The sequence below is a fragment of the Theropithecus gelada genome, chromosome 1 (genome assembly GCF_003255815.1).
Source record: "Theropithecus gelada isolate Dixy chromosome 1, Tgel_1.0, whole genome shotgun sequence".
NCBI classification, from domain to species: domain Eukaryota; kingdom Metazoa; phylum Chordata; class Mammalia; order Primates; family Cercopithecidae; genus Theropithecus; species Theropithecus gelada.
Genome location: NC_037668.1, coordinates 37,831,394 through 37,856,691, shown reverse-complemented (window position 1 = coordinate 37,856,691; position 25,298 = coordinate 37,831,394). Strand labels below are relative to the sequence as shown.

At 52.2% G+C, this 25,298-nt stretch overlaps 1 protein-coding gene across 2 annotated transcripts; it reads left to right on the top strand.

Moving 5' to 3' along the window:
• The first annotated feature begins 593 nt into the window (after positions 1 to 593).
• GPR157 (G protein-coupled receptor 157) lies at positions 594 to 25,274 on the top strand. 2 transcript variants are annotated; one of them, XM_025404539.1, is made up of 4 exons: positions 594 to 1,229; positions 17,336 to 17,549; positions 23,003 to 23,197; positions 24,041 to 25,274. In XM_025404539.1, the coding sequence occupies exons 1-4, from the start codon at positions 847 to 849 to the stop codon at positions 24,254 to 24,256; spliced, it is 1,008 nt and encodes a 335-aa protein (XP_025260324.1). In that variant the 5' UTR covers positions 594 to 846; the 3' UTR covers positions 24,257 to 25,274. The 2 variants fall into 2 exon arrangements, with proteins under 2 accessions (XP_025260324.1, XP_025260334.1); XM_025404549.1 differs by lacking the exon at positions 23,003 to 23,197.
• Positions 25,275 to 25,298: the final 24 nt, after the last annotated feature.

Genomic DNA, 25,298 nt, shown 5'->3' with positions numbered 1-25,298 from the left:
ATACTACTGAATTGTTTAGTTAAAAAGGCCAATTTTGCGGTACGTGAACTACATCTTAATTGAAAAGTATGAAATTTTTAAACAAGAAAAAGCCGCGCCCGGCCTAGCATTTCATTTTTAAAAAATCACACCTAGTTAGCTATTTTTTTAAAAACAGCATGTTTATTTTAAGAAAAGTTGGAAACACCGGCTTCCCCAAGTCACCACCACCAACTTGTGAACACGTCGGGATCATGGCTTAAGGAATGAGGATCACACCCGAGAGTTGCTTCTGTTGCTAGTGGAAAGAACGCCTCTGATCCTCACGCCCTTCCACTCATAACACACACACAAGCTGGCTGAAAAGAGGGAAAGTAATACGAGCCCTAAAAATGCCAGTCCTTCCTCTCACAGGACTGGACGTCCCAGACACCTGGCAAGAGCAGGGGTGGGCCTGGCAGAGTGTGGAGGGACAGGTGCTGGGACCTGGGGGGCCCGGGGGTAGGGCTTAAGTGCTTAGGGGCTTAGGGACGTGGTGTGAGGGCGTGGGCGGGGCTCAGGAGCCTCTGGCACCCGGTGGAGCTTAGAAGCCGCACGGGCGTGGAGGGGGCGGGGCTCAGGGCCCGGAGAAACGGTACGAGGAGGGGCACCTGGGCGGGGCTCAGACCGGGATATAGGGGCGGGGCCCTGGGCGTGGGCGGGGCTCAGGACCCAGAGCCCAGATGGGCGGGGAGCGGCCGGACGCGGGTGGGGCGGGCGCCTAGACGCGAGCCTCGGGCGTCTAGCTGCCCAGACGGCGGCGGCGGTGGCCGCACGCGCGGCCCGGCTTCTGCCCTCGCGGCGCTCTGGCTCTTGGTCCCCCATGCCATGCCGCAGGCCGCGCCGCCCACCGAGCTGGTGCCGTCGGAGCGCGCCGTGGTGCTGCTGTCGTGCGCGCTCTCTGCGCTCGGCTCGGGCCTGCTGGTGGCCACGCACGCCCTGTGGCCCGACCTGCGCAGCCGGGCACGGCGCCTGCTGCTCTTCCTGTCGCTGGCCGACCTGCTCTCGGCCGCCTCCTACTTCTACGGAGTGCTGCAGGACTTCGAGGGCCCGTCGTGGGACTGCGTGCTGCAGGGCGCGCTGTCCACCTTCGCCAACACCAGCTCCTTCTTCTGGACCGTAGCCATTGCGTTCTACCTGTATCTCAGCATCGTCCGCGCCTCGCGCGGGCCCCGCACAGACCGCCTGCTTTGGGCCTTCCATGTCGTCAGGTGGGTGGCGGTGGCGCTGCTTTTCCAGTAGCCCCCGACACGGGCCGACCCCTCCCGGTCTTGCCCTCCCAGAGGCCGCGTCTAGTTTGGACCCCCCTACCCACAGCGAGCAGTGCCTGCTGGCGCCCCCAGGGCAGCCCTGGGCCAGCGGGAGGAGGCCAGACTTACCCGAGATTCGCTCCCGAGGGAGCTCCTCTGTGCCTGTCCCAGGGCACAGCCACTTGGGGTAGTGGGGTCAGAGTTCGCCCCCAGAGCCAGTCCCTGTTTCCTTGGACGGGGCAGGGGAGGACACTCTGAGCCCCTTGTGACCTGCTTCACTATGTCCTGGCCATCTCTGCTGCCCATGGGGAAACAGGCTGGGAGACGAGTTGGGTAACTGTCCCGGGCTGGAGAGCCGGCAACTCCTCGTCACACCCCACCACCCCACCCCAAGCCACAGTGAGCTTGGTGCACTCCGCCACTCCCAAGCTGCCCTGTCTCTGCTGTACAGTTTACAAAGGACTGTCCTTTTTATTCTGTCTTTGGTCGTTTCTAAACTCAGGCCCCAGCCCCTTGTATTTCTGTTCTTGGTGATCTTGACTTTCCAGAGTTCAGTTATTCTGAGATGGAGGTCGGGGGCGGAGGGCTGGTCTGGGAGTCTCGGAGTCCTCCTGGGGGCTCTCTGAGAGTGGGGAAGAGCCGAGACCTTACTCTGCGGTTCAAGCATCTTTCACATAAGCCTCGCTGAAGAATGTCAGGTTTTGAAAATCTCTAGGGAATGTCAGGCCTTCCCTGGGGAATGTCAGGTTTTGAAAATCTCCTGGCGTCCTGTGCTGAACTGTGGGGAGGAATCCTAGGGGCTGTTTTCCTTTTCTCCTTCTCCCAGATCAGAGCACCAGATACTGCCCTAATTATAGGTCCTTTCTATTAAAAACTTAAGTGCCTTCCAAGGACTGCGAGCACAGTCAGCACTTTGGCAGAGACAGGTCACCTGGGTGTCACACGGTGAGGCTACAGGGCTGTAACAGTCGCTTGACCTTCAGTTGTGCACTGAGGCCGGCTGGTTCTTGAGAAACGAAGTGACCTGCTTCTCAGCTATGCAAGTAAAAACTCTTTGCAACACATCATTCAAACTGTGGCTCAAATGCTGCAGGGCCCCACGGAACAGGGCCCCGCCTTGCTTTCCCGGCAGCATCCCGTCTGACACTGTCTGGGTCCCGTGATGACTTGGCTGGGTGTGGGCAGCGAGTACTCGGGAGATCGCGTGTACTTGAAAGGAGTCGAGGCTGTACCTATCTTTGCAAGAACCTGTTCTCTTTCCCTTCTTGTCTTTAAAAATATTCAACATAGTATATTTTTTAAACGATAACAGAACCTGGTCCAGCTTCTGTGGAAAAGAAGGATTGCCCAACAAACCTGAGTTGGGGGTTTTTCTGTTTGGTTCTCATTAGGGACCCTCTGGGGGGTTTTCTGTGTTGTTCAGGAAGAGCTTCTTTGATAAAGAAGTAGGCCCAGGGTGGTGGCTTGTACCCGTAATCCCAACACTTTGCGAGGCTGAGGCAGGAGGATCGCTTGAGCCCAAGAGTTCAATTGGCCAACATAGTGAGGCTTTGTCTCTACTAAAAATTTAAAAATTAGCTGGGCATGGTGACGCATGCCTGTAGTTCCAGCTACTTGTGAGGCTGAGGTGGGAGGATCGCTTGAGCCTGGGAGGTCGAGGCTATGGTGAGCTATGACTGCAGACAGAGCAACACCCTGTCTCAAACAAGAAAGAAAAAAAAAAAGGAAAGAGAAAAAAGAAAAGAAAAGCAACTTATTCATCTTGTCTGTTGAATGTGGCCTGCCTGCCTCTTAAAAGAAAATAAAATTACCTGTATCCAAGCTAGAGAGGGAGTTTGACAATTTATTCTCTGGCGTTCTCAGCATTCAGACTTCGCTAGTCTAAGGGAATTGGTTAAACCTGTCTAACAGGTTCATCTGCTGACCTAGATCTTCCTAGACTGTATTGCCAATGACCTTACTAAGGACTCTCCAATGTATTTCCAGTAAAATTTCTTTGGAATATTAGTTTATTGTTTGCAGGATCTATTGATGTGAGAAATACCACCTTCAGGCATAGATACGTGATTATCCACTTTTTAACCATTTCATACTGCTGGAATTCAGTCCTCTTCAAAGCTTTCAGTTTTGGAAAGTATTTTAAAATATGACAACACAAAAGTTGATATCCCTATTCTAATGTGCGTTTAGGAATTCAATTTTTTTAAACCCACAAATATCCTGAAAAATGGACAAAAGACATACTCAAGCAAAATAGTAACAGCAGTTGATAAATATATATCATATACCATTAATACTCAAAGCAGTGTAAGTTATAACAATAAGGTACCATTTCCTCATTTAATTAGGAGGAAAAAAATAGTAAGGCAGGGCTGGGCGTGGTGGCTCATGCCTGTAAATCCCAGCACTTTGGGAGACCAAAGTGGGCGGATCATTTGAGGTTAGGAGTTTGAGACCAGCCTGGCCAGCATGGGGAAACCCCATCTCTACTAAAATTGCAAAAATTAGCCAGGCATGGTGATGCATGCCTGTAGTCCCAACTACTCAGGAAGCTGAGGCAGTAGAGTCGCTTGAACCTGGGAAGTGGAGGTTGCAGTGAGCCACAGTCGTGCCACTGCACTCCAGCCTGGGTGGTAGAGCGAGTCTCCATATCAAAAAAAAGTAAGGCAGAATACAAACATGATAAATGCCAGTTTCACTGGCATTTTTCTACAGTATTATTGATGGTGTGAATTGAAATAGTCTTTGTAGAAAGTATTTGGTTCATACCCCTTGATCCAGTAATCCTATTTACCAGAGCCTAGTCTAAGGAGGTAATCTAAAATACGCACAAAGCTTTATGTACAAAGCTGCTTGTGAGGCACTTATCATGGTGAGAATTTGGAAGTAACCTCAATGTCCAGCAGTGGGGGAACAGGAAGTTAAGCGTCTGCCCTCCCCTTCTGAAATGGTGTGCAGCTCTTAGATACTGGTTTTGAATTCTGTAAGTCTTTTTTTTTAATGATACGATACAATGCGAAGTGACAGAAACCATTGCTAAAACTGATTACAGTCACATAAAGGCAGGAGGTTAGAGAGAATCCTGCACACGCACAAGTTCCTAGGAGAGCACCTGCGTGGCGACCTGGGGCCCCATCATTATACTTACCGTGGCCCCCTTTCCAGAGAGAGGAGGCAGTTTAGACCTCATCCTCAGGAAACCATATTTCAGCATGAGCTGTGTCTGGCCCCTGATGTTTGCAGAGTGCTGTTCCATTCATTAGCCCACTAATCACCAATAACCCAACAGGGCCAGGGGTGGTAGCTCACACCTGTAATCCCAGCACTTTGGGAGGCTGAGGCAGGAGGATCACTTGAGCCCAGAAGGTTGAGGCTGCAGTGAGCTGAGACCACCACTGCACTCCAGTTGGAGTGACAGAGTGAGACCCTGTCTCAAAAAAAAAAAAAAAAAAAAAAAGAAAAGAAAAAGAAAAAAAAAGTAACCCAACAGAATGGATGGGTGGGGCGATTACCCTCATAGCAGATGTGATGGCCCAGAGCTACATAGCTGGTAAGGGAGAGGCTCAGGGTTAGAATCTACTTCTGACTCAGCCCAAGACTCCTTTTAGGAGTCTGTGTTGTCTTTTGGCTGTAACAGTTTTTAAAAACTGAAATACCATTTCAACAATAATTTATTTTTAGGCTGGGCGGGGTGGCTCACACCAGTAGTCCCAGCAGTGTGGGAGGCCAAGGTGGACGGATTACTTGAGCCCAGGAATTTGAGACCAGCCTAGGCAACATGGCAAAATCCTGTCTCTACAAAAAATTTAAAAAATTAGCGGAGCGTGGTAGTGTGCGGCTGTAGTCCCAGCTCCTCAGGAGGCTGAGATGAGAGGATCGCTTGAGTCCAGGAGGCAGAGGTTGCAGTGAGCTGAGATTACGCCACTGTACTCCAGCCTGGGTGACAGAGCAAGACCCTATCTCAAAAAAATTAAAAAATTATTTTTAGTTTTCCAGATTTCCTAAATGTTACCATATCAGCTTTATCCTCTCCAGTTACTTTTTTCTGAAACCATTTAAGAGTAAGTGACAGGGCCTGGGTGCAGTGGTTTAATCCCAGCATTTTGGGAACCCAAGGTGGGAAGATCACTTGAGGCCAGGAGACCAGCCTGGCCAGTATACTGAGATCCTGCCTCTACAAAAAAAAGGAAAGAGAGAAAAAATTTAAACATAAAATAAGAGTGACATACTCAATACTTCAGTATGTATTTCCAGAAGACAAGCACAATCTCTTACTGAACCGCAGGCATCTACCCAAGCAGGAAATTAATACTGAACAATACTGTTACCTGATTGGTGGACTTTATTGATATATGTGTGTGTGTGTGTGTGTGTGTGTGTATATATGTTTTTGTTTTTGTTTTTGTTTTCCCACTCGAGACAGAGTTTCACTCTTGTTGCCCAGGCTGGAGTACAATGGCGCGATCTCTTGGCTCACTGCAACCTCCACCTCCCACGTTCAAGTGATTCTCCTGCCTCAGCCTTCCAGGTAGCTGGGACTATAGGCATGCGCCACCATGCCTGGCTAATTCGGTATATTTAGTAGAGATGGGGTTTCACCATGTTGCCCAGGCTGATCTCAAACTCCTGACCTCAAGTGATCCACCCACCTCAGCCTCCCAAAGTGCTGGGATGACAGGCGTGAGCCACTGTGGCCGGCCTTTGTTGAGATTTTTGTCCATGGACTAAGAGTGTCCGTGATAGCAAAGGAAAATCTTGGCTTGTATGTTGACTTAATTTTAATATACGTTTATTTTCCTTACATCTGAAACACTTCTCCTGCCTTTCTTGGTGTTTTATGATGCTGACATTTTTGAAGAGTACAGGCCCGTTATTTTATAGAATGCCTCTCGGTTCAGGTTTGTCTGGTGCTTCCTCATAATGGGTTCAGGTTCTGCATTTTTGGCAGGATATCCCAGAAACATGTTTTTCTCGTTGCTTTCTACCTGGTGGCCAGCAACTTGGACGTATTCCCTTACTGGTGATGTTAACTCTGATCACTGGGCTCAGGCGTTATCTGCCAAGTTCCTGCACTGCAAGTTACTAGTTTTCCTTTTGTAGTTAAGAAGTGTCTTGCTGAGAGGCGTTGGTGGCTCCAAACAGCCTGTCACATCTCCAGTTTTCACCCAAGGGTTTCGTGTCCATTGATTCTGACAGCATTTTGAATTTTGGTGGCAGTTGCTTTTTTTTTTTTTTTTTTTGAGACAGAGTCTCACCCTGTTGCCCATGCTGGAGTGCAGTGGCACAGTCTCGGCTCGTTGCAAGCTCTGCCGCCTGGGTTCCTGCCGTTCTCCTGCCTCAGCCTCCCAAGTAGGTGGGACTACAGGCGCCTGCCACCACGCCTGGCTAATTTTTTTTTTTTTTCGTATTTTTAGTAGAGATGGGGTTTCACCATGTTAGCCAGGATGGTCTTGATCTCCTGACCTTGTGATCCGCCTGCCTCGGCCTCCCAAAGTGTTGGGATTACAGGCGTGAGCCACTGCACCTGGCCGGCAGTTGCTTTTCTGAGGTTGTGTGAGATACTCAGTGTTCAGGGGAAGTCCCTGTGTTTGAGAAGTCCCTTTCTACTGTGTCTTGGCTGGTGAGGCGGCTGCCACAGACGTCCCATCTTTGACTTTCATGTGGTGTGCCTGAGTGGCTGTGTGTTGGCCACGCCCACCTGAGGGAGGCCAGAGCTGCTGGGAGGGGTCATTTCTCCACCTCCCATATAAGGGGACCTCCTTTCCAAGACCAGCGCAGCCCTTCCTCCCCGCACGGTGGTGGGCGCCTGCGTGATGCCAGATCAGGGTCAGCAGGGGCGAGGTGACCACCCGCTCCACCAGGACCTCCATGGTGCCAGGCATCAGCTGTGTGACCTGTGAGCATGGGGGGGGCAGCTAAAGGGTCGGGGCAGCTCATTGGGGGTCAGAAGGAAGGGTCCTGGCCGACCCGGTTTTCCTCGAGTGTCTCTGAGTTTCTTCTGGCCCCGCCGAGCTAAAGGCGGGTGTGGGTATGACTCCAGCAGGGTCCAGCCCCCGTGCCTCTCACACACATGTTCATCCACCCTTTAGAGTTTGCTTAGGGTTACAGAGGAAGGAAGAGTCTGTGACCCCCATGTTTACCATAAAAACCCTGCTCTGGGGGGGAGCGGGAAGTCCCAATGTAGCAAAAAGGGGAAACCTGAGCCTGGAGCTGGAAGGTTCTCGGAGTTCTCTAATTTGTTTTTTGTTTGTTTTGAGATGGAGTCTAGCTCTGTCACCCAGGCTGGAGTGAAGTGGCGCGATCTTGGCTCACTGCAACCTCCACTTCTCGGGTTCAAGCCATTCTCCTGCCTCAGCCTCCCAACTAGCTGGGAATACAGGCGCACACCACCATGTCTGTCTAATTTTTTTGTATTTTTAGTAGAGATGGGGTTTCACCATGTTGGCCAGGCTGGTCTCGAACTCCTGACCTCAAATGATCCACTTGCCTTGGCCTCCCAAAGTGCTGGGATTACAGGTATGAGCCACCACACCTGGCCCGTTTTTTGTTTGTTTGTTTTTTTTTTGAGACAGAGTCTCACTCTGTTGCCCAGACTGGAGTACAGTGGTGTGATCTCTACTCACGACAGCCTCTACCTCCCGGGTTCAAGCGATTCTTCTGCCTCAGCCTCCCAAGTAGCTGGGATCACAGGTGTACACCATCACACCCGGCTAATTGTTGTATTTTTAGTAAAGATGGGATTTCACCATGTTGGCCAGGCTGGTCTCAAACTCCTGACCTCACATGATCCACCTGCTTCAGCCTCCCAAAGTGCTGGGATTATAGGCATGAGCCACTACACCCGGCCTGAATTCTCTAATTTGAAATGAGTTCACCGTGGCACTGCAAGGACGAGCCAGTGGCAGAGCTGGCCCATCTCCCCAGGCAGTGGCATCTGAATGAGGGAGGGATGCAGTGGCCACATGAATAGTACCCCATGTTGGCCACTAGTCCCAAAAATAACAATCATTGAACTGGTTTTGTTTATTCCCCGTAAGTTTTCCGAGTGACTGGTGAAGGTGGCAGTGCTGCATCCCTGTGTGCAGCAGGAAGCCCATGGCAGGGGGCTGAGCACCAGCAACTTGGCAGGAGGTGTGAGAGCTCAGGCTGCCCCTTGACCTTCAGCCGAGCTGCCCCTCCCTGAGCTGAGGGCTACAGACAGTAGCACTAGGGCATGAGTGTGTATCTGAGAGTTCCTTTGGACATTCCTCTCCCCTTCTGCAGGGTGACCTTGTGGTGGCCTGGCCCAGTGGCTGACTCCCGGAACTTCTCCCAAGTCCCTGACCCTCTGCCCCTGGAGCTGGACAATAAGTGTCCATTGTTCTCAGGGAAGAAACCTCCTCCAGGCAGCCTCTCACCAGGCCTCACTCCCTACGGCTGGGCTTCCCCCAGCCCTGCTGTGTCCTGAGGTTTTTAAATTGGCATATTGTTGCACAAGAGTTTGGTTCTCAAAGCATTTTCTGAGTTATGTTAACATCCCCAGGCCTCATGGTACCTACACCAGGCATGGTGTGTTTGGCCCAGAGAAGAGGCCTGCTTGTTTTCCCCCAGCAGGTGCCAGCCCCCAGAGATCTGTATTAAGGATGAGGTTTGGGGTGGGGAAAAGGTACAGGAATCCCAGGGTTGGAGCTGGTGATTGAGCAGACCCTGCTTTGAGCCCGCTTCAGTCTAACCTCTGACCCCTTCCGGGCAGCGGGGATGGCGTTCTAAGGGTCTTTGAAAACCAGTGGGCCGCTTTTCAGTATAACTGTGCATTTGTGTGTGAAGTGGAAGTGTGTCTCCCTGTCTGCAGGTGCCCCCACCCTGACTCTGGTGGGGACAGGTTCCAGAACCACGCAACTGAAGATCCCCAGTTGGGCAGGGCTGGGAACTCCCAGGGACCCGCTCTGAAGGGCAGGGAAGCCGAGAGCATTGCTGTCCTGGGGACAAGTGGCCTGGTCTGACTGACACTAGGCCGGCGGGGAATTCAGGTCTCGCAGGTGGTTTTTTCACTGCTTGGCTAATCCCCGGCAGTACTTCCACTTCCTTTCTCTGGAGGACATTTAAAAACAAAAGGTGTCGAGTTCCAAAAAGGGCTAAGCTCCTGACAAGTATGAATGGCTTTTTGTCGGTTTCTCCTCCATGAGCTGGTGGAGGGTCCTGGCCCAGCTTTGCCAATCTGGGCATTGTGGGGGTAGGGAGTTTCCAAGTCATCCGTGACCTGTAAGACTGGGGGCCCTAGGAGCTGGGATGGTACCCGCTGCCGGAACACGTGTCTCTCCTGTCTAGTCTGTAGAAAACCTCTGCAGTGTTTACTCAGGCTTCCCTAACAAAGTACCACAGCCTGGGGGCTTAGACAACAGAAATTTATTTTCTCACAGTTTTGGAGGCTGAAGTGCAGGGTCCAGGTGAGGGCAGGACTGGTTCTTCCTGAGGCCTCTCTCCTTGGCATGTATATGGCCATCTTCTCCTTGGGTCTTCCATTGGTCTTCCCTCTGTAAAGATCTGTGTGCGCATCACTTCTTGTTTTTGTTGCTGTTGTTTGTTTTTTTGTTTTAAGACAGTCATGGCCGGGCATTGCGGCTCACATCTGTAATCCCAGCACTTTGGGAGGCTGAGGCGGGCGGATCACCTGAGGTCAGGAGTACAAGAACAGTCTGGCCAACATGGTGAAACCCTGTCTCTACTAAAAATACAAAAATTAGCCGGCTATAATGGTGGGTGCCTGTGATCCCAGCTATTTGGGAGGCTGAGACAGGAGAATCGCCTGAACCCGGGAGGCGGAGGTTGCAGTGAGCTGAGATCACGCCACTTCACCCCAGCCTGGAGACAGAGTGACATTCCATCTAAAAAAAAAAAAAAAAAGAAAAGAAAAGAAAAGACAGGGTCTCACTCTCACCCAGTCTAGAGTGCAGTGGCACAGTCACAGCTCACTATAGCCTCAACCTCCTGGGTTCAAGCAGTTCTCCCGCCTCAGCCTCCTGAGTAGCTGGGACTTCAGGTGTGTGCCACCACACCCGGCTAATTTCTATGTTTTTTTGTAGAGACAGGGTCTCACTTTGTTGCCCAGGCTGGTCTCAAACTCCTGGGCTCGAGCGATCCTTTGGTCTCCCAGAGTGCTGGGATTACGGGTGTGAGCCACCATGCCCGGCCTTTCCTCTTATAAGTTATGACAGCAGAGTCGCATTAGGTTAGGTTCCACTCTGATGACTGCATTTTAACTTAATCACTTCTTGAAAGACCCTGTCTCTCAAATACACTCACATTCTGAGGTTCTGGGGAATAGGACTTCAACAGATGAAATTTGTAGGGGACGCAATTGAACCCTTAACAGCCTCTGAATGGGGAGGAAGCCGACTTGGAGCCTGGCTTTTGTTTCTAGGCAAATGCAAGTTGGAGCTGGGGCCTGGACACCTCTGGGAGAAGCTTGTAGTCAGGGTTACACTCAAGTTACAGAGTTACCTTCCTCCATCCAGGCAGGCTCAGCCTGGCCTCCTCCCAGCCTCAGAGTCACAGGTTTAGAGAGGAGGGGCCTTATTGGTCACCTGTTCTAACCCACATCCCCACCTTGCACCCCCACCCAGCACCTGTCATGGCACCCCCTAAACATGGGCACTCACCTTCTCTCGGTGGAAGCTGCCTATTCAGCACCCGGGTTTAGGATTGGGCAGGACCCCGCCCATTCCTCCGGCATCTAACCACTTCTCCACCACCAGGTCCTCTTCAAGACTTTTTAACCATTTGAGGATAGCTCAAGGCCCAGCATCTCTTCACATGCTCCTGAGGTGCCCTGGCACTGGTGCCAGCCTGCCAGTCTCAAGTTTAGAATGTGGGCTGCATATAGCCACTCACAGGCAGACAGCAGCAGCCATTGGCTTTTCTGAGTCACCCACATCTGAGCAGCAGGACGACCCCTCCAACCACATGAATTTCTAGGTTGTAATCAACTAAATCTCTTGGTCTTTTTCATGTGTGCAGTTATTCAGCCCTGTGTTACTTGTTCTGGCTTTATTTTTTTGGGGTGGTGGCTTCCCTTATGAAGGAGGGAAAAACTGTTAGGTGTTACATGTCAGTACTGTGGTTTTTTTGGTTTTTTTGAGACGGAGTCCCACTCTGTCACCCAGGCTGCAGTACAGTAGCACGATCTTGGCTTACTGCAACCTCCACTTCCCAGGTTCAAGTGATTCTCCTGCCTCAGCCTCCTCAGTAGCTGGGATTACAGGTGCCCGCCACCACAGCCAGCTAATTTTTTGTATTTTTAGTAGAGATGGGGTTTCGTCATGTTGGCGAGGCTGGTCTCAAACTTCTGACTTCAGGTGACCTGCCCACCTCGGTCTCCCAAAGTGCTGGGATTACAGGCATGAGCCACCGTGCACGGCTACATGTCAGAACCGCAATACGCATTTCCAGAAAGCAGGATTTATGCCACACATGTGTTTGTGGAGCACCTATCAGATTTAGACTACCTGCAGCTCGGAACGGCCCCCTGGCTGGAGAACTGCTCTGTTTATCCTTCTGAGAGTTCCAGAAACACCAACTTTCTCCTTACCCTGTAGTCAGGAACCCGGAGCACTGTCAGCTCCTTATCGTTTTCATCCTACGTCTGGTGGTGTCGTGGAGCCAGTTTGAGAGACACGATTGTTACATTTTAGGGAGTTTTGTGAGCTGATTGTTAGATACGACCAGTACTAAAAACTAGATTATATTAAAAACAAAGCTGGGCCTGGGGCTCCTGTCCGTAGTCCTAGCTCCTTGGGAGGCTGAGACAGGAGGATCACTTGAGAAAACATAGTGAGATCCCATCTTAAAAAATAATAGACCGGGCATGGCGGCTCATGTCTGTAATCCCAGCACTTTGAAAGGCCAGGGTGAGAAGATCACTTGAAGCCAGGAGTTCAAGACCAGCCTGGGCAATAAAGCAAGACTTTGTCTCTACAAAAAGCAAAAAATAAGCCAGGCATAGTGGCATGTGTCTGTAGTACCCCCTACTCTGGAGGTTGAGGTGAGAGGATTACTTGAGCCCGAGATTTGGAGGCTGCAGTGAGCCATGATTGTGCTACTGCACTCCAGTCTGGGCAACAGAGCAAGACCCTGTCTCTGTCTCTAAAATAATAATGGTGGGTTTTTTTTTCCGAGATGGAGTCTCGCTCTGTCACCCAGGCTGGAGTACAGTGGCGCAATCTCAGCTCACTGCAACCTCCACCTCCCTGGTTCAATTGATTCTCCTACCTTAGCCTCCTGAGTAGCTGGGATTACAGGCATGCGCCACTATGCCCAGATAATTTTTTGGATTTTCAGTAGAGACGGGGTTTTACCATGTTGGTCAGGGTGGTCTTGAACTCCTGACCTCGTGATCCACCCGCCTAGGCCTCCCAAAGTGCTGGGAATAATAAAATAAAAATTTAAAAAGCCATAAATATTCAAAGCTCATCATGTGATAGCTATTTTATTCTTTACACACTTGAGGTTGTTGCATCTATCAAATCTGTGTGGTGAAAATACTATTTAATGGTGTGCTGCGTGCATCTGTTTCCAACTACACGTGTTGGTGGCTGGAAATTGGCCATGGTGGAAGTATTTACACATGGAAGTTGGCAAAGACTACAAATCAAGGCTTGATGGCTTGATTTATTGCTTTGTTGGTTGTGTAGAGCAGAGGTCAGCAAAGTTTTCCTTAAAGTGGTGTTTTCAGCTTTTTGGGCCATGCAGCCTCAGTTGTAACTGCTCAGCTCTGCCTGAAAACAGCGGTAGACAATCTGTAAATGACTGAGTGTGGCTGTGTTGCAATAAAACTTTATCTAAAAAAAACAAACAGTGGGCCAGATTTGGCCTGAGAGCCATAGTTTGCTGGACCCCTGATCTAGACTTAAAAAAGTAATGGAGAAGACGTTAAAGGTATAGATTAAACTTAAGTGTTACTCATCTCTGAGCTTAAGAAGAGATGGCAGCTGTGTTGGGGCAGGCAGAAAAGCCAGTATGGAAAGAAGAGATGAGAAGAGACAGGATCATGGAGCAGAAAAAAATTGAGGAAACACTCTCCCAGTGTGGGGGGAAGAAAACTCGTACCTGATTCAACCAAGAAGTTGCTCATGTCACTAGTTGGTGACAACGTATGTCTTGTTTTCTATTTCTTCCTTATTTCATTTTCATCTTGTTAAGGGAAATGAAAGCATCAATTAACTTCATGCCACAGAGCTCTCTCATTTGCTGATTGCATCCACAGGTTGGCAAAATCCAGGGTTTGGCTGAAATCAACAAAAGCATTCGGTGAGAATCAGTTGGCTGCATGGAATGGACGATAAAGAAGGAGTATTATTATTATTTATAAATTGTATGCTTCACATCCTGCGGGTGAAATTTATACATTTCTATGTGTTTGTGTAAACATGCATACATGCACACCTGCATACGTCTGTGTTTTTCTGGAGAGCCAGTTGTGAAATGTTCCCAACACACCATTGTCCATGCCTGTACATGAGTCAGTCTGGCCCAGCCTGCTTTGCAGGATCATTGGACCATTCCACTCTCTTCATTCCCACCGGCTCCCTGATTCTACCTCTTACCTCCTCTCACTTAAATACCACTCCCGCCCCGGCAGCTTCTGGCCCTCACACAGCTGCTCCTCCTGTGTGTTCAAACAACCCCTCCCTGTTGATCAGGCCCACATTCTTATATTCTTTTTTTTTTTTTAGACGGAGTTGCGCTCTGTCACCCAGGCTGGAGTGCAGTGGCACAATCTCAGCTCACTGCAACCCCTGCCTCCCGGGTTCAAATGATTCTCTTGCCTCAGCCTCCTGAGTAGCTGGGATTACAGGTGTGCACTACCACGCCCAGCTAATTTAAACCCACATTCTTAACCCTTTCAAAACCCTCTGCCTACTTGACCTTCCCTTTGGTTGTTTCCCAGCACAAACTCAGTATCACAGAAGAAATGTACCACTGTGTAGCTTTAGTACTGCAACCCTAAAGTTACAGAGTGCGGGTCTGTGTGGTCCCCCGGTTTCCCATAAGGCTTGTCGGGGATGTAGAGGGAGCCCAAAGGAGTGCTGTGCCGACTGTGACCCTCCCAGGCCCAACTCAGAGGGGAATCCCCTATTTGAGTGACCCCATCCCCCTCCAGGGAGACTGTTCCTACATACAGTGCTCACCCCCTTCCCAGAATTCCTTAGCGGAATCCTGCAATTGTAAAGTAATGAGGAACAGCACATTATGACTGGAGGATTGGTTTGGTGGCACTTTAAAGGCCACTTGCCTTTTTTTTTTTGAGACAGAGTCTCACTTCGTCATCCAGGCTGGAGTGCAGTGGCACAATCTCAGCTCACTGCAACCTCCACCTCCTGGATTCAAGGGATTCTCGTGCCTCAGCCTCCCACTAAGCTGGGATTACAGGGATGCACTACCACACCCGGCTAATTTTTGTATTTTTGGTAGAGACGAGTTTCACCATGTTGGCCAGGCTGGTCTCGAACTCCTGACCTCAGGTGGTCCACCCGTCTCAGCCTCCCAAAGTCTTGGGATTCAGTCATGAGCCACCTTGTCCCGCCCGTCATGAGTTTTAAAACAACCCTTTCTTACCTTTTATGGGTGGGGTTTTAATTGTTTTTTTTTTTTGTTTTTTTTTTTGAGATGGGTCTTGCTCTGTCGCCCAGGCCGGAGTGCAATGGCGTGATCTCGGCTCACAACCTCTGCCTCGCAGGTTCAAGTGATTCTTCTGCCTCAGGCTCCCAAGTAGCTGGGATTACAGGCACGCGCCCCCACGCCCAGCTAATTTTTGTACTTTTAGTGGAGACGGGGTTTCACTATGTTGGCCAGGCTGGTCTCAAACTCCTGACCCCAAGTGTTCCGCCCACCTTGGCCTCCCAAAGTGTTGGGATTACAGGCATGAGCTACCGCACCTGGCCTTTTGTGGTCTTTTTGCTCCAGTGTCTCTGTGACTGCCAACAGGACACGCTGCCTCCTGCCACCGAGGCCACTGAGGGTGACGTGACTCTGCCATCAGCACTCCTGCCCCTCCCTACAGAGGCCAGTGGGGACTGGAGAGCGCTGCAGAGGGGATGGTTGGCCAGAGCCCCTCTGTTCTGGAAGCATCCTGCATGAGGCCTTCCCAGTCCCAGGGAACTGACTTTTCCCTGTCATCTTCGTCCCTGCCCTGCCTCCTCTGCCAGCCCTGCAGCATTTGGGAGAACCCCTTGAAGCACAATTCTCCTGGCTTCATTCTGGCCTCAGATTCACGTTGAATTTTGATCTCATAGTTATCATAGTATCATTCCTGTTTACCTAAGGCTTTGCCCTCCAGGCACCTGACTTAGGACAGGGGTACTGTGTCTTCCTCGGACAAACCAGACGGGTCCCACGCAGCAACAGTGTCTGCACCACAGGCCTGAACCCTGGGACAGCAGAACGTGACAACAGTCATGACAGCAGCAAACACTCACATACCTGCCTGGCCATGTGCTCTGTACACACATGTATTTGTTTATTCTCATAACGACCCTACGATGACACCCTGCAGTCACTGTGGTCATCCACACTTTGCAGAGAACCTGGCGTGTTGAGGCTAAATAACTTTCCCGAGCAGGGGCAGAGCTGGGACTTGGATCCAGCCCACTACACTGAAATCCAAGCTCTTAACCACCCCACTGGCTGCCTCTCTCAGGAACCCTGTAGCCTTTGTGTGCTCCATTGCTGTGTAAGGAACAGTCTGGTTCAGGTACTACAGGGAAGGGGCCTACCCCTGGCTGTGTGGCTGGCTGTGGGAGAGCACTCTAGAAAACTGCGCCTGGGCCGGACATGGTGGCTCACGCCTATAATCCCAGCACTTTGGGAGGCTGAGGCAGGTGGATCACCTAAGGTCAGGAGTTCGAGACCAGGCTGGCCAACATGGTGAATCCCTGTCTCTACTAGAAATACAAAAATCAGCTGGGCGTGGTGGTGCACGCCTGTAATCTCAGCTACTTGGGAGGCTGAGGCAGGAGAATCGCTTGAACCCAGGAGGTGGAGGTTGCAGTGAACTGAGATTGTGCCATTGCACTCCAGCCTGGGTGACAGAGCGCGACTCCATCTCAAAAAAAGAAAAAAGATAACTGAGCCCAACACTGCCCTTGGAGGGGCCCCTGCTGAGCTTTATGCTTTCAGAGGCCCCCGTTGACCCTTGCCAGGTTCCATTCCCCGCCATTGCGTAAGAAGTCCTCAAGGCCGAAGGGACGCGCTGCTCAAAGCTCACGTTCCCCCTCCTAGAGCCGGCCGAAGGTAAGCAGAACCCTGGAATTCCCCGCCCAGGCAACCCTAAGCCCCTGACGTGTGCACCTCTAGACCCAAGGGCTGACCAAGGGGCGCTGATGGTTTGTGGCACATTTGCACGAGCATGGACAGGTGTTCGCATGCTGGTGCCCAAGGCTTCCCAGAACAGAAACCAGACAGGCCCCACACAGCACCAGTGTCTGCACCACGGGCCTGAACCCTGGGACAGCAGGACGTGACTCCCAGCAGTCATGACAGCAGCAAACACACACACACCTGCCTGGCCATGTGCTCTGTACACACATGTATACAAAACTTTTTTCTTTTTTTGAGATGGAGTCTCACTCTGTCACCCAGGCTGGAGCACAATGGCACAATCTGAGCTTACTGCAACCTCTACCTCCTGGGTTCAAAAGATTCTCCTGCCTCAGCCTCCCAAGTAGCTGAGATTACAGGCGTGCACCACCACACTCAGCTAATTTTTTTATTTCTAGTAGAGACAGGGATTCACCATGTTGGCCAGCCTGGTCTCGAACTCTGTACACACGTGTATGCAAAAGCAGCTGGGCACACGCTGGGAGCTGGCTGTCCCACATCACTCCATTCTAATGCCAGTCCCTGAAGAATTCTAAAGTAGAGCCAGACTCCTGGGGCAACACCTATCCCTTTTTTTCCAGGGCTACTGTGCCATCCGGGCTCCGGAGAGCACCATTCCCTTTCTGAAGGGCATCCTCTGTCATTTTGTGAGGGCTGACATTGCTGGGAGCCATGGCCTGACCCCAATGCCTCTTTCTCTCCTCCTTCCTCAGCTGGGGGATCCCGCTGGTCATCACTGTGGCAGCCGTCGCCCTGAAGAAGATTGGCTACGATGCCTCGGACGTGTCTGTGGGCTGGTGCTGGATTGACTTAGAGGCCAAGGACCATGTCCTGTGGATGCTGCTGACGGGGAAGCTGTGGGAGATGCTGGCATACATATTGCTGCCCTTGCTGTACCTCCTGGTCCGGAAGCACATCAACAGAGCGGTAGGCGCTGCCCTCAGAACTCAGGGCCCTCCTCATGGCCTCTATGCCCAGGTGCAAGGCCTGGCATTGAGTTTGACCACCCGAGGGGACAGGCTGTGTCTCTGGGGACAGAACCAGTGATGGGCCGGAGGGGACCAGGCACTTACTGTGCACCAGACACCATGCAACACGCTGTATTACATGGATAGTGCATTGGTTCCCACTGCCCCATTAGGAGCCGGGTCCTTTTGCTCCTTTGTAGATAAGGAAAGGGAGGCTTAGCTGATTAAGGGCCTGCCGGGGCGCAGGGCTCCTGCGGACAGGGCTGCCGTGTCCTCGGTCACAGCCCTCTCCTGCCCCCTGGTGGACGGCCTGTAGTGGCTGCTTAAACTTGAGAAATTTAGCTAAAAGGGGAGGATGGACCCAAGACCGGGCTGCCCCAGGGAAGGGAGGACTGTGGAATTTCACAATCAATGATGCAAATAACTCACCTAACTTTGCTTAGTGATTTATTATATCCTAAATGGCAGAGTTTTCCAGCATTCAGAAATCAGTAGGCTGGGCTGGCTGGAGAGCCTGGGAAAGCATGGCTTTCCTCTGACACCTTGGCCCAGTTCCTCCTTGTTCCTGCCTCCCAGTCTGCATATGTGAACTAGGGGCTTCCTCTTGGCCACAAGCAAACGCCTGCAAAAGGCCACAGATTAACCCATTCATTGATCCACTCCACCACTCATTCCGTATGTTACTTTAGTTTTGTTTATTTATTTTTTGACAGGGTCTTGCTCTGTCGCCCAGGTTGGAGTGCAGTGGCACAATCTTGGCTCACTGCAACCTCTGCCTCCCAGGTTCAAGTGATTCTCCTGCCTCAGTCTCCCGAGTAGCTGGGATTATAGGCATGTGCCACCATGCCCAGCTAATTTTTGTACTTTTAGTAGAGGCGGGGTTTCACCGTGTTGGCCAGGCTGGTCTTGAACTCTTGACCTCAAGTGATCTGCCTGCCTCAGCCTCCCAAAGTGCTGGGATTACAGGTGTGAGCCACCATGCCCAGCCTCGTTCAGTGTGTTTTTACTGAGCATCTACTAGCACCAAACTGTGTATAGCATGGGGGTTTATCTTGAGGACTCGGACATGGATCTCGCCCTCCCGGAGTGAGGCAGAAGTGCAAGTAACTACAGGCAAAGATTCAATGTGAGGAGTGGCTGGGGCAGTAAGATAGGTCCAGAGGAAATGCTCTAAATTCAGACTTCCGGGCTCATCCTGCAAGCTTGCTGATGTAAGTCCCTGTGTTTCTTTTTGCCCTCTGAGTTTTCAGGGCGGAAATTATAGGAGGGTGTGTACCCATCTTGTAGGCCATTCTGTCCACCCAGCAGCCATTTCTGAGCCAGGATGCACCTTGCGCCTGTGGCCATCTGGACACCTAATCCCCGCCCTCCACTCCCATTGTGTGTTCTCGCATCAAGACCTCTAGTTTTCTCTTCTTTTTACTTGGAAATTTAACCAGTTCTCACCCGCCCTAGACCCTTCTTCTGCCCCAGTTGGACTCCTTGCTGGAGATGGCTGTGGGACTTCCCAGTTGGTCTGAAATCCTTTTTGGACTGGGCACGGTGGCTCATGCCCATGGTCCCAACACTTTTTGGGGCCGAGGTGGGTGGATCACGTGAGGTCAGGAGTTCCAGACCAGCGTGGCCAACATAGTGAAACCTCATCTCTACCAAAAATACAAAAATTAGCTGGATATGGTGGCAACGCCTGTAGTCCCAGCTACTCAGGAGACTGAAGTGGGAGAATTGCTTGAACCCAAGAGATGGAGGTTGCAGTGAGCCGAGATTGTGCCTCTGTACTCCAGCCTGGGCGACAGAGTGAGACTCCACCTCAAAAAAAAAAATTAAAATTAAAATTAAGGCTAGGCGCAGTGGCTCACACCTGTAATCCCAGCACTTTGGGAGGTCGAGGTGGGTGGATCACCTGAGGTCAGGAGTTCGAGATCAGCCTGGCCAACATGGTGAAACCCTGTCTATAATAAAAATATAAAAGTTAACCAGGCATGGTGGCAAGTGCCTGTAATCCCAGCTTCTCAGGAGGCTGAGGCAGGAGAATCACTTGAATCCAGCAGGCAGAGGTTGCAGTGAGCCGAGATTGTATCATCGTACGCCAGCCTGGGCCACAGAGCAAGACTCCATCTCAAAAAAAAAAAAAAAATTAGCTGGTGTGCTGGCGCATGCCTATAGTCCTGGCTACTTGAGAGGCTGAGACAGTGAGGCAGGAGGATCGCTTGAGCCCGGGAGTTCACTGCATTCCAGCCTGCGTGGCAGGGTGATTCCTGTCTCAAAAAAAAAAAAAAAAAAAGAAATCCTCTTTTGTCTTCTTAGAGCCTTTTATTAACTGTTGGTCTCCTGCCTGGGTGATGGATGCCCTTCTCACCTCCTCTTCTTTTCCACTGCCCTGGGAAGTTTCCGGGACCCCGATGAAGGCTCTCAGGCGTTCCGCCAGGCCCTGCCCAGGACTCTTCTCTACAGATGCCCTTTGTGTGTCTTTCTTTCTGCCTTTCCTTTGGCAGGGCAGGAAGCCTGCGGGGCTGAGGCTGACCCCTGCGGGTGACAATGGGTCCTCTTTTCCAAATCAGCAAGTGTTTCAGGAAAACGGGGTAGCAGTGGGCAAGGAGCTGAGAATGTGCTAGTTGCCTCTAGCTAGGAAAGAGCCAAGAGTTGGTGAGCTGGGACAGGCACCGCTAGGAGCAGACTGCAGCCAAGCTAGTGGGCGGTTCGTGCAGCAGTCCCACCCTGTAGCTCCCCTACTTGTTTCAGAGGGGTGCAGCGGGAAGTCCAGCTCACTGGGCTGCTGCTAAAAGCCATAGGAGGAGGAGGAGGAAGGCTCTGAGCAGGTGAGTTGCAGAAGCTTGGGGGCTCAGAGATGCCACGATGCACCAGTGACTCCACAGGGCACCAGGTGCTGGCAGAAAACCTTGGGCACGTCCCCTCCCCTGGGCCTTCAGCGTCCCAGGCACAGGACCAGCTCAAAAATGCACTTTTTGTTTTTGAGGCAGGGTCTCACTGTGTTGCCCAGGCTGGAGTGCAGTGGCACGATCTTGGCTCACTGCAACCTCCACCTGTGGATTCAAGCTCTTCTTCCACCTCAGCCTCCCGAGTAGCTGGGACTACAGGTGTGTGCCACCACACCTGGCTAATTCTGTTTTTGTTTTTAAGGCAGAGTCTTGCTCTGTTGCCCAGGTTGGAGTGTAGTGGCAAATCTCAGCTCACTGTAACCTCTGCCTCCCGGGTTCAAGCAATTCTCATGCCTCAGCCTCCCAGGTAACTGGAACCACAGGCATGTGCCACCATGCCTGGCTAATTTTTTTGTATTTTTAGTAGAGACAGGTTTCACCATTTTGGCTAGCCTGGTCTTGAACTCCTGGCCTCAAGTGATCCACCTACCTTGGCCTCCCAAAGTGCTGGGATTACAGGCGTGAGCCACCGTGCCTAGCCTAGTTTTGTATGTTTAGTAGAGACGGGGTTTCACCATGTTGGCCAGGCTGGTCTTGAACACCTGGCCTCAAGTGATCTGCCCACCTCAGCCTCGCAAAGTGCTGGGACTACAGGCATGAGCCACTGCTCCTGGTCAATGCCCAGCTAATCTTTAAATTTTTTGTAGAGACAGTGTCTCACTCTGCTGCCCAGGTTACTCTCAAATTTCTGGGCTCAAGCGATCCTCCTGTCTTGACCTCCGAAAGTGCTGTGATTTCAGACATGAGCCACCACTCCCGGCCAAAAAAAGCATATCTTCATTATGAGTGGTTTCATCTATTTTTACAAATTCAGCTTTGATCTGGAAGGAATCTCCTCCTTCCTCTCATGAAAGACATTCTCTAGGAGGAGGAAAGCCAAGACTGGCTCAAGATCACGTTTTTGTCCTCCTCCTGGAGCGGTGGGTGGGCTGGGGGCACCGCAGGCCCTCCCTGTGCAGGGAAGGGGCTTGCATTCTGGAGGGGAGGACGATGAGAAGCAGTAAGCCAGAGGAACAAGGATGAATGATGTCCTGGGACTGAGGGTGAGACAAACTATGGGAAACAGACTAAAATAAAGAGCGGAACGTGAGGATGGGACTATCTAGGAAGTGCCTGTGTAGTTATTTATTATTTATTATTTATTTATTTATTTATTTTCTTATTTATTTTTGAGCTGGAGTTTTGCTGTTGCCCAGGCTGGAGCACAGTGGCACGATCTCGGCTCACTGCAACCTCCATCTTCCAGGTTCAAGTGATTCTCCTGCCTCAGCCTCCCAAGTAGCTGGGATTACAGGCATGTGCCACCAGGGCCCAGCTAATTTTTGTATTTTTAGTACAGATGGGGTTTCACCATGTTGGCCAGGCTGGTCTTGAACTCCTGACTTCAAGCAATTTGCCCGCCTCGGCCTCCCAAAGTGCTGGGATTCCAGGCATGAGCCTTCGTGCCCGGCCTCTGTGCAGTTTAAGTAGGGGCATCGGGCCTTATCCAGAAGGTGCTGCTTAAGCAAAGTCTTGAAGTGGGCAAGGGGGGAGCCCCAGGGACAGATGGAGATGGGCATTCCAGAGCAAGGGAGCAGCCAGTGCGGAGCCCTGGGGTGTGGGTGCTGTGCGTCTGCAGTATCACAAGGAGGTCGATGTGGCTGCAGGGTTGACCTCGCTGTGACCATAAGGGTTGACCTCGCTGTGACCATAAGGGTTGACCTCGCTGTGACCATAAGGAGCATGTGGAGTGGGGAGCGCTGAAGAGCTCCGAGTGGAGGACTCGCTGGAGCAGACGGGTTTTCAAGCAGCCCTGCTGCTTCTGTGTTGAGAATGGACCGCAGTGGGGAGCAGGACCGGGTGACAGGGCGGAGGAGGGAGCCCATCCAGAGAAGCGGTGACACAGCCTGGACACGGGGCAGTGGCAGAAGGTGGCAGAAGTACCCAGAGTCTGGATCTGTTTTGAAGTTAGCAGTCGGCACGGTGGCGGCTCATACCTGTAATCCCAGCACTTTGCGAGGCTGAGGCAGGAGGATTGCTTGAGTTCAGGAGTTTGAGATCAGCCTGGGCAACATAGTGAGACCGTGTATCTATTTTAAACAAACAAAGAGGGCCGCAGGACTTGCTGGGGTGGGATGTGGGCTATGGGACAAAGAAAGGGCCTAAAGCAGAGCCCCAAGGCTTTGGCCTAGGCAGCTGGAAAGCTGTTGTTTCCATGAGCTGAGACCAGGAAGGGAGCATTGGCCTCAGGGGTCAAGATCTGTCTTCTGTCTTGGACCTGAGCTGTTTCAGATGACTTTGAGACCTCCACATGGAGATGGGGACTGGGCGGAGGATCTAGCAGTCAGGGTTCAGGAAAAGGATCCGGGCTCCACCGCCCATCTCCCCTACCTCCCTGAGCTAGTTCAGGTCCCTGGGAAGACCTGGGCACCCCGGGTGGATGTGACGGGAGGGTGCCCATCCGCTCAGGTCTGCCCTCGCTGTCCCCACACAGCACATGGCGCTCTCTGAGTACCGGCCCATCCTCTCCGAGGAGCACCGCCTGCCACGCCGCTGCTCCGTGGCGGACAAGAAGCTGGTGCTCATCCCGCTCATCTTCATCTGCCTCCGGGTCTGGAGCACCGTGCGGTTCGTGCTGACCCTCTGTAACTCCCCCGCGGTGCGGACACCGGTGCTGGTCGTTCTGCATGTAGGTCTGCCCTCCCTGGCCCTTGTTGTCATCCCTGCCCCCAGAGGAGGCACAGCCTGATTCCTTCCCGCAGCACAGTGGCTGCACCCCAGTGTCGGCCAAGGCACAGCTGCAGGGAGGGAGCTCGGCCCCACTGTGCTGTGCCTTCCTCTCTGCCCGAGACAGGGCCTTGAAGAGAGGAGACAGAGTGGGATCAGTGTGGTCCGGGGTGGGGAGGTGCTCACCAGTGGCCTAGGAGTAGCCCCAGGAGAGTTGACTGCTCCTGGGTCCTTCCCAGCCCAGAAGATCTGGAGCCCTGCTGGAGGCCCACTGCCAAGGTCATCCCAGATCAGCCATGGCAGGGAGGATGGGGGGAGGTGCTGGGGTACATAGCACTTCCCAGCCACCCCATGTGTGTGCATGTGTGTGCGTGTGTGCGTGTGTGTGTGTGTGTGTGTTTCTCAGCCATTTCTCTTTTTTAGGGGGGGCTCAGGGACAGAGTCTGGCTCTATCACCCAGGTTGGAGTGTGGTGGTGGGATCTCGGCTCACTGCAATTTCCACCTCCTGGGTTCAAGCGATTCTCCTGTGTCAGCCTCCTTGTTGCTGGGACTACAGGTGCACACCACCACGCCCAGCTAATTTTTGTATTTTCAGTAGAGACAGGGTTTCACCATGTTGGCCAGGCTGGTCTTCAACTCCTGACCTCAAGTGATCTGCCTGCCTCGGCCTCCCAAAGGGCTGGGATTACAGGCGTGAGCCACCGTGCCCAGCCTAGCCGTTTCTCTTAATTGGAAGAATTAAGAGAACGTGTGTTTCTGAGACCAACTCCAGCCCCATGCTCACAGCTCCTTTTCTCCTGACAGGGTATCGGGAACACGTTTCAGGGAGGTGCCAACTGCATCATGTTCGTCCTCTGCACCCGCGCCGTCCGAACCCGGCTCTTCTCTCTCTGTTGCTGCTGCTGCTCTTCTCAGCCTCCCACCAAGAGCCCGGCCGGCACTCCCAAGGCGCCCACGCCCTCCAAGCCAGGAGAGTCTCAGGAATTCCAAGGGACCCCAGGGGAACTTCCAAGCACCTGAGCTTTTGTCCTTTCTAGTTCTGTGCATAGGTGCCGCCTTCCTGGGGGTGGGCGCTTCTGTGTGTCCCTGCTGCAGGGGCAGAAGTGCATGTCTGCTGCACCGGAAGCCCCGGGTATTGATGCTCTCGGCTCCACTGGGAGAGCAGCCGCCAACTCAGCTTCTTCTACCTCCTAGATCCTCAGGCAGCAAGTTCCACCTGCACCAGTGTCCTGGCGCACTGGGGTGGGTGTTCATCTGCATAAGGGTAGCAGTGAGATTCAGGGAAACCAGTGGTCCACAACTGCAGCCACGGTGCCTCCACCCAGTGGACCTTGGTGTCCTGAGGGCCACACAGCACTGCACAGCACTGTTTACAATTTGAGGGATCCACACCTGTGCGCCTGTCTTCCGTGTGATTAAATAAGCTGTCGGGGGCCCCAGAGATGTGTCCCCATCCAGACATCATGGTGTTGAGACATCATGGTCCGGGTGTTGAGATTCTCTGGAGAGCCCAGCTTTCCTTGGAAAGTTTGCTCAACAGAGGAACCAGCTGCCATTCACCAGGTTGAAGGTTCCCCTGAGGTTGCGTGGTGGTCCCCAGGGGTGAGCACAGCCCAGCACAGCTGCTTAGGGACAGCAGTCTCCCTGCGCCTCCTGGCCTCGCCCTCTGTGGGCTGCTAACCCTTGCTGTAGCTTGGGTTTGAGTGTCAAGCACAGGCCAGAATCCACACTCCTGCCCCCACCTGTCAATCACTTCAGACACAGGTTCCCTCCTTCCAATTCCAAGGCTGGAACAAGGGCAGGAAGAGGCGTCTCAGGGAACCCCTGAAGACCCCACTGTCTCCCCAGCTCCTTTCTTATAATCCTCCTGTTCTTGGGGAGACCAAAGTGGGTGAGCGGGGAGGGATTCTGGCTTATTTACTTCTTAGTTTAGTTTTTTGTAAGTTAAAGTGGCCGGACAGATGAGTAATCCAAATATGATTCCTCAGGCCGGGCACAGTGACTCCCACCTGTAATCCCAGCACTTTGGGAGGCCGAGGCGGGCAGATCACCTGAGGTCAGG